Source organism: Cervus canadensis, chromosome 4 (assembly GCF_019320065.1).
Source record: "Cervus canadensis isolate Bull #8, Minnesota chromosome 4, ASM1932006v1, whole genome shotgun sequence".
Classification (NCBI taxonomy): domain Eukaryota; kingdom Metazoa; phylum Chordata; class Mammalia; order Artiodactyla; family Cervidae; genus Cervus; species Cervus canadensis.
This window is the reverse complement of record NC_057389.1, coordinates 20,040,382-20,056,913: the sequence shown is the minus strand read 5'-3', so window position 1 is coordinate 20,056,913 and position 16,532 is coordinate 20,040,382. Positions and strand designations below refer to the sequence as shown.

The window sequence follows — 16,532 nt, the reverse complement described above, 5'->3', positions numbered from 1 at the left end:
CCATCAGAGAAGTCCCTGAAAGTGTGAATTCGTAACCACTGGACCAGGAAAGTCACTCAGTCACTTTTTGTATTATGATCTTTCCAGCACATCCTAAACCACTAGAGCATGTTTAAGAGTTATAGCAGGTGGCTGAACTTAGAGAAATGGGAGATATTTAGAATGGGAAAGGGTGTGGTCTGATAATGGGAAAGTTAAGTCCAAGTTACAAGAGAAATTCAGCTAAGTCAGTTCTTGTGAAGCTTTCACTTCTAGTCTACATTCTCAGAGCCTCAACGCTAATGAAACTGTGGATTGAAAATAGGGTGAAATTAAAAATTAACATTGAAAGAATTAACAAAGAGTATTGTTTTTCATGAATTGTAACAAAAATACAGATAGAAAAATGATACATCTTTTTTAAAAAGCCAATTAAACTTTATGATTGAAAGAAGGGACAATTACCATGCTAGAAGGGGAGGGCAGAGTGGGTGGTATAACTTCAAGATATTTTGTACCCTGGACACATCGATCAAAGGCAAAATAAAAAAGGAGCAAAAGTCTGAGGGAGTCATTGCATTATCAGAAAAAAGACTCCCTGTATTTCAGTTCATGATACCAGGTCTCCTAAGGCAAACTCAAGAGATGAAAGATAGTGTAGTTGATACACACAGTGAATTCTATTAAAGTCTTTTTCACTGGTGAATTTTCTTCAAAGGTAAGTTTTGGGTAGAAAGGATTTCATAGAAGCATGTGAGATAGACCTGTGTAGGGGGAACTGTGTTCTTTTCTGAAGTTGTATATTATAGTTGAAAGAAGAAAATGCAGAATGGAGGATAAGAAAGAAAACAGGAAAGGTACAAAGATGATGAGAGATTTATTTGTCTACATTCTTATTTTGACTGATATTCCTGCCTTTTTTGTTTTAGAAAAACACTTTGGCACTAAACATATCTAGAAGTTACCTATTTTATAATGGGTTGAGAACACATTCGTATAATTCTAAGATTGTAATTCTTGGATTATATTAAGGCCTGGAGATTTATAGCCACAATTCAAGTGTTAGGATGGGGATGTTAAATGATCTTTAGTTTTAGATCTCATTTAGAAAATGATCTTCAGTTTCAGAGTTTTAAATTTTGGTATTTTGCTTTTCAAAATAGGGTTAGAAATGACCAAAGTAGAACATTTTCAAATGCAGTAACTATGACAAAAATAGAAAAACACAAAGAAACAGCAAAATCACTTCAAACTTCTTTTGCCTAAAGTTGACCATGGTTTTTTTCAGTACTTTTCCAGGTGGATGTTCACTTGTATACATAAACATGTGCATATAATTAGTATTTATATTTTATTTAAAGTATTTTATTTTAAATTAATATACTGCATCATAAAATTCATTTAAAATAGACTATAATATTTTATAATAGGATATTCTTCATTCTTTTAAATAGTTATGTAATAAGATTGGATATGCATGCTCCGTCATGTCTGACTGTTTGTGACCCCATGGACTGTAGACTGTAGCCCACCAGACTCCTTTGTCCATGGAATTCTCCAAGTGAGGATACTGGAGTGGGTTGCCATACCCTCCTCCAGGGGATCTTATCAACCCAGGAATCAAACTCGCATCTCTTGCGTCTCCTGCATTAGCAGATTTTTCCAGTAATCATGTATGAATCATGTACTGATGTGAGAGTTGGACCAGAAAGAAGAATGAGCGCTGAAGAATTGATGCTTTCAAACTGTGGTGTTGGAGAAGACTCTTGAGAGTCCCTTGAACTGCAAGGGGATCAAACAAGTCCATCCTAAAAGAAATCAACCCTGAATATTCATTGGAGTGACTGAGGCTGAAGCTGAAGCTCCCACACTTTGGCCCTCTGATGTAAAGAGCCGACTCATTGGAAATGACCCTGATGCTAGGAAAGATTGAGGGTAGGAGGAGGAGGGGGCAGTAGAAGATGATGGTTGGATAGCATCACCAACTCAATGGACATGAGTTTGAGCCAACTCCGGGAGACGTGAAGGACAGGAAAGCCTAGAGAGCTGCAGTCCATGGGGTCATAAAAAGTCAGACATGACTGAGGAACTGAACAACAACAGCGATCTTTTCTGTTCCACATTGCTGTGCAGTATCCATCACAACTCGTTTTTAAAAATGGAACATTTTTGTTACATTTCAGTAGAGAAATGCATGTGGAAATACAGTCAAGAAGGTTCTTTTTGCTTAACTTATGTGGAAATCAAACATCAAAGCAATAAACATAACCAAGCTGGTACAAGTGATTTCCAGCACTTGATTTCGGTATTTTAAGCATATTGGGCTATCTCCTGCATGGTATAATGCTGACTGTTTTCCATTAATGTCTCAGTTTGATCGCTGTCAACTTCAACTGGTCTGCCGGACCATGGAGCACCATCCAGCAAGAAATCTGCAACACAAAACTTTACAAACGACTTTCGACGTGTTCCATCAGTCACAGCATTGTCAACTACCTAGGCAGTTCCATCTAGGTATTCTTAGCACATTGCCTAACCTAGAGTAACTGCTCAGTAATTGTGCATTATTGTTATTAATTTACCCAATTAATACTGACAAAATGAAAGCAAAGAGGAAATAAAGAGCCTCTTGATGAAAGTGAAAGAGGAGAGTGAAAAAGTTGGCTTAAAACTCAGCATTCAGAAAACTAAGATCATGGCATCCCATCCCATCACTTCATGTGAAATAGATGGGGAAACAATGGAAACAGTGACAGACTTTATTTTCTGGGGCTCCAAAATAACTGTGGATGGTGACTGCAGCCATGAAATTAAAAGATGCTTGCTCCTTGGAAGAAAGCTATGACAAACCTAGACAGTATATTAAAAAGCAGAGATACCACTTTGCCAACAAATGTCCATCTAGTCAAAGCTATGGTTCTTCCAGTAGTCATGTATGGATGTGAAAGTTGGGCTATAAAGAAAGCTGACCACTGAAGAATTGATGCTTTTGAACTGTGGTGTTGGGAAAGATTCTTGAGAGTCCCTTAGACTGCAAGGAGATCCAGGAAACCAGTCCTGAATATTCATTGGAAGGACTGATGCTGAAGCTGAAACTCCAATACTTTGGCCACCTGATGCGAAGAACTGACTTACTGGAAAAGACCCTGATGCTTGCTTCCCATGTCCCTAACAAAGTGTGGAATTAGTTAATACTCTGGTTCAAGTTTTGCACGTCATCCAAGAATATCAGGAACCCCATGATTTTGTTCTTCGAACACAACGTTGCCATTCATTCCCCTTCTGACCTTGAAGTCAGTGCCCATGATGGATTTTCATTGTGCTTTTCCAACTTTCCTAAATTCTCAATGTTTTCATCTACCTCAGACAGCCTCCTTCTATTTTGATGTTGCTGCTTTAAGGGTGGGTGGCTGAGAGGATGGTCTGTACCCAAGGCAGTCTAGATTGCCCGATCCGTTTCTCTTGACCACGTGGACATTGAAGGCCTCAAGCCTGGAATCTGGCCCTTTGTGGCAAACGAGGGTGAAAATACCCTAATGCTGTAGCTGTTCTTTTTTCCTGCCTTTAGTGCTTGAGGGAACTTGAGTCCCAGAGAAGTGAATTGATTTGTCCAAGGTCACACAGGTGGGAAGATGATTGAGACTAGCGGGGAGCCCATGTCTGACTCCAGCCCTAGTATTTACCTCCTGCTTGACCCCCAGACATCCTCGCAGCGTCCCGCTAGAGGCTTCATAGCACCTATCACAGAATCGTCACATGCCAGGACTGCTTCCCAATGTCTTATAAAATCAAATGCCTGGAACTCTGCAGGGAGACAGTCCACAAAATGTGTCACGAGTGAATGTGTGTGTCTGTGCATCTGTGCAGATGCGCATTTGTGCCTCTTTTTCCCTCTTTGAATGGCATAAATATATGAAATATTTTGCTTTCCTCTTTGACCCTAGACTGAGGAGACACGGGCAGGTTTCTGGAGAGCAAATTCTCTGTCCAAATAACAGCTGCCACTCGGATCCAGCCAATCAGTATTGTGTAAAAATGTGGACTCAGATTTACCAATTCTGTGAAAATAGTCTAGAAGTCCACTTTTTAAAAATGCAGAATCTTCACTTACGATCTTGGCAAAAATTCTCTAGTGTTATTTTGTAAATACAGTTTAGACTACAAAACACATCTCTCTGGATTGAAACCTCTGAATTTGTTTATGAAGCTTTCTCCCTTACCTTTCATGAGGGCAAATAATTCATTTAGAAAATACGAACAGCTAGATACTTAGTAAAAACAGATGGTATTCCGTAAGTAGGTACAGAATAGAAAGAAATCACACAAAAGTGGCTGAGGGAACCTCTCCCCACCTGTTTTTTAGGTTAATAGTGCATCTCAGGAAAGACTAGAACTAATTGGGGCTGTTTTCAGTGAGACTTTAATTTCAAGAAAATTATTTTTGAATTTTGCCATTGAGTTCTATGAAGAATTAAAAATTGTATTTGTACAGCGTTACGGGTGGCAGAAATTCTTACAACCTCTTTTCATAATTTGAGAAATTGTTATTGATTGTCTTGGAAGATGGAGGGGTGCCATCTAATGGTGATTCAAGAAACCTTTAGACACAGGATCCTTATATTTCAAAGGAGCAAAAAGGCAAGTGTGTCTTACCTCTTCTTGACAGAAGACCTTTCATATTTGGTGGCTGCAAGAACATCAGTTCAGTTCAGTCTCTCAGTCGCGTCTGACTCTTTGCGACCCCATGGACCGCAGCACGCCAGGCCTCCCTGTCCATCGCCAACTCCCGGAATCTACTCAAACTCGTGTCCATTGAGTCGGTGATGCAAGAACATACCTTGACTTAATTTACTGCTTTTGAATTTGCCTCAAAGGAGTTAGTGTAGTGAATATTTCATTTTGTGTTTTGCCAAAGTGGAGTTGAAAGAGCACAGGTGAAATCCATAATCTTGTAGCACCCCACATAGCTTTAGAATGGAAGCATCTCCGCACTGTTCATCCTTTTTCCTTGGTGGGCAGTTGTAGTCCAGATATGAGCAGCTTGGTCAGTGTTGCGATATGCTTATTTCGTGACTCACAAAAATGAGAGTACATGAGCTCATGGAAAAGTAAGAAACATTATATAGAAGATAGATACCAGAATAAGTAACAAAGCAACTTGGAGGTAACAGAGACCATAAAGAGAATATTGTTGTTATTTAGTCACTTAATCATGTCCAACTCTTCTGCGACTTCATGAATGGTAGTCTGCCAGGCTCCTCTGTCCATGGAATTCTTCAGGCAAAAATACTGGAGTAGGTTGCCATTTCCTCCAGATCTTCCTCACCCAGGGATCAAACTCATGTCTCCTGCATTGCCAGCGGGTTCTTTTGCCACTGAATCACTCGGGAAGCCCCCATAAGGAGAACAGAAAATTGAAAAAATAAGTATTTTCTGAGAAGTAAAAGAAGGTTTAATGGGTTAAGGGGAAAACAACAGACTATAACTATTTCCTAGAAATTGAAAACACAGTGGCATAAGCAAAAAAGTTAGAAGAATTGAAATTTTATTATGAATTAAATTCTCTGAAATAGGGCAAAAACTAAAGGATTAGAAATTAGAGACAAAGATTAGAAAATTAGAGGGCTAGTCTGAGAAAACCAGTGTTAAGAGTTTCAGGATGAAAGAACAGTGAAAATGGAAGGTGAAGAAATCATTGTGAAATAGTGTAAGAAAAATTTCTGATACTTTAAAGATGTGTATAAGAGTGAAAAGGACTGACTGACTGTTTAGCCAAATGGACAAAAATAAACACATTCCAAGAAAAATCTTGTGCAGTTTCATGCTTTAGACAAAGAGAAGAACATACATTCTGGGCGGGGTGGGGGGGGGTTGTCTAACACAAATAAGCAAACACATAATACTTGGGAATCAAAATGATTTTGAATTTCTTAGCAGCAACATTGGAAGTTTGAAAACAGTGGAACAGGCTTTCAAAATAGTGAAAGAAAACTATTTTTACCAAAAATTCTATACCCAAAGAAAGTATTAGTTAAATGGAAGATTAATATTACAGTAATTTCTGATATGCAAAACCTAAAACATTTGTATTCATGTACACTTTCTTGGGAAGTTACTGAAAGATGTTCTCCATCAAAAGAATAAACCAAGTAAACCAAAAAAGGAAAATGTGGAATCAGTAAACAGGAGATCAAACAGGGAAGAATTAAAAACAGTCCCAGGATGAAGTAAAAGGGGATCTCATGATGACTCTTGTGTTTCAGGTATAGAGGTCATGCTTAATGTAGATCTTGAGGAATGTAGGTTTGATATTATGAGATCTAGTAAATTTCAAGTTTCCATAGTTGTGTCTGCCCTTCCCTGGAGGGTGAATTGGTAGATACAGTAAAAGGCAATGGGAATAATCATTTTATTGATGAGATCTATGAAGTTGATGGTGTGTTGTTGAGACAGTAAGTATTTTCCCATGATGAATGTCTACCTCGAAGCCTAGCATTTACCTATTTATGTCTTGAAAAAAATGTGTTGATTCCTGTAGTCTCTACGTAGAAGAAAACAGAATTTGTTACATGAATTTTCTCCTTTAGACGTACATTTTAATATATGTATAGATTCTCTCATGAGAGACAGATAAAGTCGATAACCGTAATGGACTATGTGTAGAAGAAGCATATGTCTGGTGGGGTTTGGTGCTCGGGAAACTTTTTATTTACTTTTTTGTTCCTTTTTAATATGGTATCACACATATGTCATTTACAGGTGAATAAAATATTTTCCTCTAAGTTGTAAGTTATATATATATATAAAAGGTAAGAAACATTTATAGTCGGAAAAACTGTGAGACTATTCCTTTTATCATTTAAAAGTATTTAGCATTTCCTAAATTTATAACATTAGATTTTGAAAGATGCACATTTAAATTCTGTTTTAGTATGGAAGAAGGAAACAGCCAATTTTTTGTAGTACTTGCCAAATACCAGTAACATAGATTAAGAATTCTTAAGAGGCTGAATAATTGATGGTGTGAATGATGAAACCTCTGTTGTTCCACAGGAGTAATTCTATAGTTTGAGAATGCCCTTTAGTAAATGTAATAGAATTCAAGTAATTCTAAACTTGAAAGCCTTGCTCCATTAGGATCATATTTTCAGTGTGAATTACCTGGTGGTCCCACCATGAGAAGATGCTTGCTATGCTATGGGCAAGACAACAGCTGAAGCTGAAAAATCAATGTAGCCCTTCGGTTCTGCACTAGTCATGTTTGTCTTTCCCTCGTCCTGTCCTCACAGAGGTTGTGCGGTTTTTATTGGGAAACTTAAAAAGACCAAGTTAACGTTCAGACTGATGAAAGGTTATGTATGAAAGTTGCTTGCTTCACAATCGGCACATCAGCTGAATTCTCCTGTTTTCCTTTACCTTGTTATCTGTTGGGTCCTGATTTTTGTTTATTGATTTTTCTCTGTTTTGTTTCTACACACTTCCTGAAACTTAAAGTAGAAGACCATTCCCGTTTATTTAGAATATAGTAAAGATCAGTCCTGGGTGTTCACTGGAAGGACTGATGCTGAAGCTGAAACTCCAATACTTTGGCCACCTGATGCGAAGAGTTGACTCATTGGAAAAGACCCTGATGCTGGGAGGGATTGGGGGCAGGAGGAGAAGGGGACGACAGAGGATGAGATGGTTGGATGGCATCACCAACTTGGTGGACGTGAGTTTGAGTAAACTCTGGGAGCTGGTGATGGACATGGAGGCCTGGCATGCTGTGATTCAATGGGGTGGCAAAGAGTTGGACACGACTGAGCGACTGAACTGATACTTGCTACCTTTTCTATGGTACCCATTAATAAGAGGCAAGATGAGAGGAAGGTAATATCCTAGATAACAGAATTCAAAATTCAGTGATTATTAGAGCATATTGTGTTGGCAGGTATTGTTTTATAAATGAAACTTAGTATGTTTATGTGCGAAGTAATGCAAGTGAAAAGGCTTCCTGGGTGGCTCAGTGGTAAAGAATCTGCCTGCCAGTGCAGGAAAAGCAGAGGGTGCCGATTTGATCCCTGGTTCAGGAGGATCCCCTGGAGGAGGAAATGGCAACCCACTCGGTAATCTTGCTTGGAAAACCCCGTGGACAGAGGATCCTGGTGGGCTGCAGTCCATGGGGTTGCAGAGAGTCGGGCACAACTTAAGTGACTGAGCACAGCACAATGCAAGTGAAGAATGAAATCAGCAAATACCAGATTTTCAGAAGGGAAGAAAGAGCTAGACACCCAGAAAAAAAGGAAGAGAAAGGAATTCATGCCTGACTCATTTGAAGAATCGTGATACTGGGATTCCTTAGGACAATCAGAAGGGTGTTAACTTTTTCAGAATACTGAATCAGAGTGATATACTCCTATCTTGCTTTGTTCTGTTGTGAAGACATTTGTGGTTTGTGTATTTGTTGTAAATTTCCTCACTAGTAATTGTCCGTTTCGGAGTGGAGGGGGAGATGTTATAGATGGTGGTAATAATTGCATGGGGGTCTCCCTGGTGGCTCAGCCTGGGAGACTGTGCCTACAGGTACAGAAGACACGAGTTCAATCCCTGGGTCAGGAAAATCCCCTGGAGAAGGAAATGGCAACCCACTCCAGTATTCTTGCCTAGGGAATCCCATGGACAGAGGGGCCTGGTGGGCTTCAGTCCATGGGGGTCACCAGGAGTCGGACACGACTGAGCAACTAAAAAGCAGCAACAATTACATGAAAAGAGGAAGGATTGCTGGTGTGGCGTCCTTTCTCTGATGTTTATGAGACTCTATGGCTGTTGAGTATGAGTGTGGAAGAGGAGGGATCTTCCACTTGGTATATCCAAACATGAGTTTACAGTGTCTTAGGTTTGCATTTAACGGATGAATATTGATGCTGAAAGTGACTGAGTATCTAAACCAAACTGGCTGTAGTAGAAAATGTATTTTATTGCCTCAGCCACTGAAAAGGCAAGGGTAAAACTGGATTCAGGAACTTGAACTTGAGTATCAAGACTTGGCACTTCTCCACCTCTTGGATCTGTGTTTGGCTGCGTGGCTTTACTTTCAGACTTCAGAGAAAGCTGGTCCCAATCAACACGATTCTGAATCCAACAGTAGAGGAAATCTGCATCTTTATGCTTAGGCAAAAGTCTCAGAATTGTGTCTTAAAAAATTTCTTTTTAAATTTTATATTGGAACTATAGTTGATTTACAAAGCTGTGTTCATTTCAGGTATACAGCTTAGTGATTCAGTTATACATACACACATGTCTATTCTTTTTCAAGTTCTTTTCTCGTTTAGGTTATTACAGAATTTGAAGCAGGGTTGGCTATGCTATAAAGTAGGTCCATATTGGTTATCTATTTTATATGTAGTATTGTGTTTGTGTTAATCCCCCACCTTTTCTCTTTAACTGTAAGTTTGTTTTCTAAGTTTGTGAGTCTGTTTCTGATTTGTTAATAAGTTCATTGTATCATTTTTTTAAAATTCCACATATAAGTGGTATCATATGATATTTGTCTTTGTCTGACTTACTTCACTGAGTACGATAATCGCCAGGTCCGTCCATGTTGCTGCAAATGACATTATTTCATCAGAATTGTCTTGTTAACTGTCATTGGCCTGATCTAAATCTGTGCCCAGCCCTGTGAGTAGTATCAGGAGCCAGGGGCCATCTCTTGGGGGCCTTTGTGTCCTCAGTGATTAGCACAGTTGTTACACAACGTATAGTGTAGTAGGTGCTCAGTGGACAGATGTTAGGTGAAACTGTAACCCGCTCTTCTGAAAGCAACCAGTTTGCATTGTTAGAGCTATTCTAATATATCCCTGATTTTAATTTTGAAGGATGTTGGTTAGAATTAGGTGACTTGTTAGATAGGCTGAATGAAAAGTGAAAGTGAAAGTCGCTCAGTCACGTCTGACTCTTTGCAATCCCATAGACCAGAGAGTCCATGGAATTCTCCAGGCCAGAATACTGGAGTGGGTAGCCTATCCCTTCTCCAGTGAATCGTCCCGACCCAGGAATTGAACCGAGGTCTCCTGTGTTATAGGCAGATTCTTTACCAACAGAGCTGTCAAGGAAGCCACACACGGAGAGGCTGAATATAATTACTAAAATCCAAGAACCTGAAACTTTGTATCTGCATATTATCTGGACTCTACCCAAACTTCATAGTATAATTTGGGAAATAAGTAAGAAAGTAACCTAAAAAAAAAAAAAAAAAAAAAAAGAAAGTAACCTAAATACGAGTAAACACTTTAAAAACAGTAAGAGATTGATTAAGAGATAAGAGATCACCCACTGGCAGGAACAATTTTCTTTTTTTGAATCATGCTGACGAGTAGTGGGAGTCGTGAGGGTAACATAGATGATAGTCGGAAATGAGAAGATTTGAATTTTGGAATATCATGCCATTACAGTTCAGAGGAATGAGTCAGTAAAACTAAAATTACTCTTTCACAATTGTGACAGAATATGAAATAAGCACATAACGATCTTTAAATGTATGTTGTTTGAAATTCATTTTATAGAGATGTTTAAAATAGGTGGACTGGTGGGTTGTGTAAAATATTCATTAAATCTAATAAGAGGAAAAGTGAGCTGAAATAGATGTAAGACTTGTGTGTTGTATCAGTCACTAATGCCTAGTCTGCTGAGTTTAATAAAGGGAATTCCAAGACTAGATTTTTAGTATGATAGAGGAAAATGTACCTAGTTACCTTAAAAAAGAAACTATTCAGCACTTGTGTAATTATGCCTGTCTTCTGATGGGAACTTCACTTTCAAAGCTTTTTCTACATCGTCTAACTTCCATTGGATGCCAGCTTTGCCTCAAAAACTTTTCTTACAAGTTGAAAAGATTAAAGCAGAGGCGATTCAATTATCAGTGATGTCACAGAATTTGAGGCATTTCCAGTCATGCTTGTTTGTTCATTTTGCATAATCTCTCAAAACTTACTGATGTGCGCCAATCCGAAATGAATCTACTGACCTAACCACAGCATCTAATTGCCTGGGAGACTGGAAGAATGCATCATTTGAGTTCATCAGCCCTGGCATTAAAAGATGTTGTTAAATATTTTAAATAGTCAAGAGAATCATAGTTTCAGGTAAATAAATGTTTAATAGTTTCAGTTTATCAGAATAATAAGGTGCAGACTTTTAGGAGACTCATAATTATACAGTTTTATGAAAATCAGTCCTAAATATTCATTGGAAGGACTGATGCTGAAGCTGAAGCTCCAATAATTTAGCCACCTGATGCGAAGAGCCAACTCATCAGAAAAGACCCTGATGCTGGGAAAGATTGAAGGCAGGAGGAGAAGGGGATGACAGAGGATGAGATGGCTGGGTGGCATCACTGACTCAATGGACATGAGTTTGAGTAAGCTCTGGGAGTTGGTGATGGACAGGGAAGCCTGGTGTGCTGCAGTTCATGGGGTCGCAGTTGGACATGACTGAGCAACTGAATTGAACTGATGGTGGTTTTGGTTATTGTTCATGAGTTTAAAATAGTAGAATGCTTGGAAATATGTAGCATAAATGACCTACCATATTATTCAAGACAGAGGTGTATGGTTTGTAGCAATAACATGTAGTGGACAGTCTCATGTGGTTATGGGTAGGGAGTCTGGAGATGAACTCCTGGGTTCAAATCTTGCCTGCCACTTACTTAGCTAAGGGACACTGCATGTGTTAACTACTATCTGTGCCTTAGTTCCCTGAGCTATGAAATGGGGTTAATAATACTGATATCTTCACAGAGATGTTGTAAAGATTAAATGTGTTTTTGTGTATAAAATACCTAGAACAACACTATATAAGCATTTGCTGTTGTGATTACTTTCTATAGGTCTTAAACTTTTTCTTCAGGATATATGGAATCTTAAAATGCTATATCACAGGCTTCCCTTGCGGTCTAGTGGTTAAGACTTTATCTTTCAGTGAAAGGAGTGCAGGTTCAGTCCCTGGTTGTGGAACTCAGATCCCACGTGCCTCGCAGCCAAAAAAACCAAAGCATGAAACAGAAGCCATGGTGTAACAGATTCAATAAACAGTTTAAAAATGCTCTACATTAAAAAAAAATCTTAAAAACTCTGTTTAATAATATGTAAAAAATATGGAAGGTCTGTAGTAAGTTCAAGTGCATTGCATTGAAAAATTCAGTAATTAAAGCTCCAAATGTGGTTTATTTTGTGTCTCCTTTAAGACACATCCCTCACACTTCCTCATGCTTTTGGATAGTGTATTTCCAAGTGTGTCCTAAGGATCAACTATATTGGAATCAGTTGGCGGACTGTTAAATGCAGACTCCTGAACCCTACCCTGAACTAAGTGGATCAGAATTTCTGGGTTTGCAAATCAGTATTTTTCACAAAGCTAGGAGTCGATTGTTACATGTGACAGACTGAGACTTGTGTTCCCACAAGTTATTCATCCTTCTCATGCTATGACTCGGAGAAGGCAATGGCACCCCACTCCAGTACTCTTGCCTGGAAAATCCCATGGACGGAGGAGCCTGGTGGGCTATAGTCCATGGGGTCACTAAGAGTCAGACATGACTGAGCGACTTCCCTTTCACTTTCACGCATTGGAGAAGGAAATGGCAACCCACTCCAGTGTTCTTGCCTGGAGAATCCCAGGGACGGGGGAGTCTGGTGGGCTGCCGTCCACGGGGTCGCACAGAGTCAGACACGACTGAAGCAACTTAGCAGCAGCAGCAGCAGCGTGCTATGACTCAGTCTCACGCTTTCTCACTTAGAACTTCAGGTGTCGTCTTATTTCTCTAAGTTTAAGGTTCTATCACATCTCACGTTCAAGGAATTGAGTTTTCTTTCAAAATCACAACAGACCAAAGTTGTCTTTTTCTTCCACGTCCAGGGCCTGGGTTGCTACCTCCACACCCCTCCACTCAGCCTTCTCTTTCTTGTCCCTAGTTGCTTTCTTTCCCACTATTTGTCATAAGTGAGATGTAAAATTATTCTGGCCTTAGAATTCCACAAAAGATCTTCATTTGTCTCTGGTTAAGCCCAGCACTCCCAGTTCCCTGGCTCACCTAGGCTTTCCTATTTTCCTTCTCTTTCTTCTTTTTTTCTTTCTTTTCTCTCAGCTCACACTTCTGGCTTAGAAGTCAGGGAAAAGGTTGTGGTTGGTGAGGAGTAACTATCTGCTATCTTATTTCTTCTCCCTAGTCCCTTAGCCCCATGGCAGGCTTTCTAAGAGAGAAGGCACAGGTGAAAAAATGTCTGGAATATCTGTCCCTGTTGGTCTACATCTCTTTCCTGGACTCTTATCTGAACTCTGCATCCCTGTCTACGGATTTTGCAGCCTCACACATGTGAGACATCATTAGTCAATCCCAGACTGCCTTGTTTAAATACATTCCACTGAGTAGTTTGCCTTTTAACCCTAAAGTACATTAGGAACATGTGTATCTGGTGGTTCCTAAATATGAAGCCTTGTGTAGCCATGTGGAAATAGCAGCTACATGAAAATTTTATTACTTCTTGACCAAGGTAAAGATTAATAGGAAGCATTTTGGTTCATAGAGTACGTAATGCAACTCTTTTTTAAAAGCCATGAACTTGTTATGTTCGGGTGACTGCTCCATAATCCTTTGGAATCTTAATGATCCGTGAGATAAATTGCTCACATTTTTAGAGATACATCTACATCACAAAACAGCAGCTCTTTCAAGAGGCCCCTGCGCTGTTGTGCTTTTGAAAACACTTGAATCACACAGAGCTGAAAGTAGGAACAATATTGGCGTCTCATAAACACACACATTGTATGAAGAAGAAAACAATAAGGGTTATGAAAAAGAAAGTAAACGCTTTGCCAAACTTGCTTAGTTTTAAAGAAGCATGGACATTTTCTAAGAAGTGATATTAGTATTTTAGCTAGTACAATGGGGAAATTTAAGTCCTGGAAACTTAGGTGTTCTTTCAAAGGATTAGCATTTCCTTGCAATAACTGAAAAATTTTAAAAAGCATTCTCAAGACAAAACTATGGGAAAAGCAGATACAACCAAGAAATAAACTTTGGCTTTCACTAACTGCCTTGTGTGACTGTTCCAAGCATTTTGCTCATATTGATACTTGTATAATTGTCAAATAGATAATGTCACATTAAGGTTATCAGTCCTTTTGATAATTTTAGTTTTTGCTTGTCTTTTATAGTTTGATTTGGGGGAAGATGGGTTTTAATTCAGTTCACATGTTGCTGCCTAGGTTTTTCTTAGAATAAATTGGAGGAACATTTATTTTTAATAAACTAAATTTGATGAGTGTAAGGCAAGTTATTACTGTTAACATGCAAGTTAATATGCAAGTTAAAGAAACAAAGAACAAAGTTAAAGTTAAACAAAGTTAAAGAAAGTTAAAGAAAACAAAGTACTTATGAATGGTAAACAGTTCAACAGAAGAGGATTGTCATTTTTGACTTATTTCTCTGACCACACATTTGAATTGGATAGCTTAATATTTGATATAATTTTATGTCTTAGTTGCTTACTAACTCTTCACTCTGTGTTTATATCTGTAGACAATGCACCCTAATGAAAATATATTGGATACGTTTTGTGAACAAAGTCCTTTTTTTTTCTTTCCCTATAGGGATGCCCTCTGCATCTTTATTAGTAAATCTTCTTTCAGCTTTATTCATCCCTTTTGTGTTTGGAGAAACAGAGATCAGGTTTGCTGGACGAACAGAATTTGTAGTTAATGAAACAAGTACAACAGTTATTCGTCTTGTCATTGAAAGGATAGGAGACCCAGCAAATGTTACTGCGATTGTATCGGTAAGCAATGACAGTAGTTCTATTTTTACAGAAATAGATAGGAAATGTCTTAGTGGTCAGAATGTCTTTAACTGTTTGAGATCCTGAGTAGTTCCATTATGATAAATAATTTGCAGATAAACTATTCATTCCTTTTATATGTCTTGGAGATTTATAGAGTGATCTAAGGTAGCATGTGTATTTGACAGTAATAGTATTTTAAAAATATAGACTGGTTATTTTAAAATGTTAATATGCTTATTTTAAAACAAATATAAAGCAAAAATGTCAAGTATTTCTACTAAATTTTTTGGGAGGTAACTTGGATTCTAGTTATCTCTGCTTGGATTTATTGCTTAGAATCAAGTGACTGAGAGAAAATATATGAAATTTTAAATGTAGAGGAATGGCAATTAAAAAAAAACCTTTATGTTAGGGAGCTCCTCTTTTGGGAGAAATTAAGTCCAGTAAATAGAAGTGAGAAGTAGAAATTTGGTAGACTATTGCTCTATCTTGCTCACAGTTTAGTTAGTAGATGGGTTGTATGTACACGTATCTGTGTTTGTATTTAACCAGAAAATCATATCATATGAACACTAAGGACGTTGATATATTTGAGGCCCAAACAACTTGGATTTTTTTTTTTTTTAAATAAGTTTTTTTAACCGATAGGGAAACATTATAAAAAGAGATAAAGAAGAAAAACTAAGAATCCCAATGTTATAATTTTTTTCATTGCTTTTAGTTTTTAATTTATGGCATGTTTGTATTTATTTGAATTTATTTTTAGTTTGATTATATATTTATATATTTTTAATTTATTAAATTTTATAGCCTTTTACATATAATTTTGATCATATCCTGATAACTTTTTCAGATCGCTCTACCATATTCACAACTTTTCTTGATGGTGGCATCATTTCTCAGTCATTTCTCAATAGTTTTTCATTGAGGTTGCTTCCAATTTTTGCTGTTGTAAATATTGCTCTGATGGAACTGTTTACATATGCATACCAATTTCTGCATATTTTGGATTGTTAAATGATTTTGGGGTTATAGGACCATGATTTTCTCTTTGTATCATGTCTTTTGATATTTAACACTTTCCGAAAGACTGTGCCAACTTTTTTATTAAGGTATGAATACAAGTTTTTCAACACCCTTAACAACTTGGATTTCTTAAGTGTTTAAAACTAACTTCATTTTTGTAAATGAGAACTAGACATTGACTATAATATCCCCATACATCCTTCATTTTTTCTTTATACTCAATCATGATTTTTTCCTAGTAGCTAAGTTACTCATTTTGCATTCTTTGGCAGAAAAAAAAATCTCATTTGGATTTTCACAAGAAGTTGCTGCTTTATAATTTCATAATTATTACTCCTTTGAGAATCTTAGCAATGCTGATGTTACAGAATGAGGTCTTAAAAAGTTCTGAGGAAAAGTTTATAATGACTAATAAATTTGGTATACTAAAAAATTGAGTCTTTATTGGTGCTTTGGGAGAATATAAATAAGGCTTCAAGTCAAAAGTTTTGGAAAGAGTAGTTTCATTAAATTTTTTTCCTGATATGTTTTGGCAGGCTACTTACACATCTTCTTTGGGAGAATTTTAGCTACAGTTGATCTTCTTGCTCAGTTCAGTTCAGTCGCTCAGTTGTGTCCGACTCTTTGTGACCCCGTGAACCGCAGCACGCCAGGCCTCCCTTCTTGTTAGGTTCTCTGCAATCCACGTCAAATCAATTAAGAGGTGGAGGGAAA

The 16,532-nt window shown here is 37.8% G+C and overlaps 1 protein-coding gene across 1 annotated transcript in view; it reads left to right on the top strand.

Moving 5' to 3' along the window:
- The window catches only part of ADGRV1 (adhesion G protein-coupled receptor V1), a 541,109-nt gene that overhangs the window by 12,632 nt on the left and 511,945 nt on the right, over positions 1-16,532 (top strand). Inside the window, exon 2 of the mRNA XM_043464669.1 lies at positions 14,605-14,789. Coding sequence (XP_043320604.1) covers positions 14,605-14,789 — 185 coding nt within the window. The remainder of the gene's footprint in view (positions 1-14,604; positions 14,790-16,532) is intronic.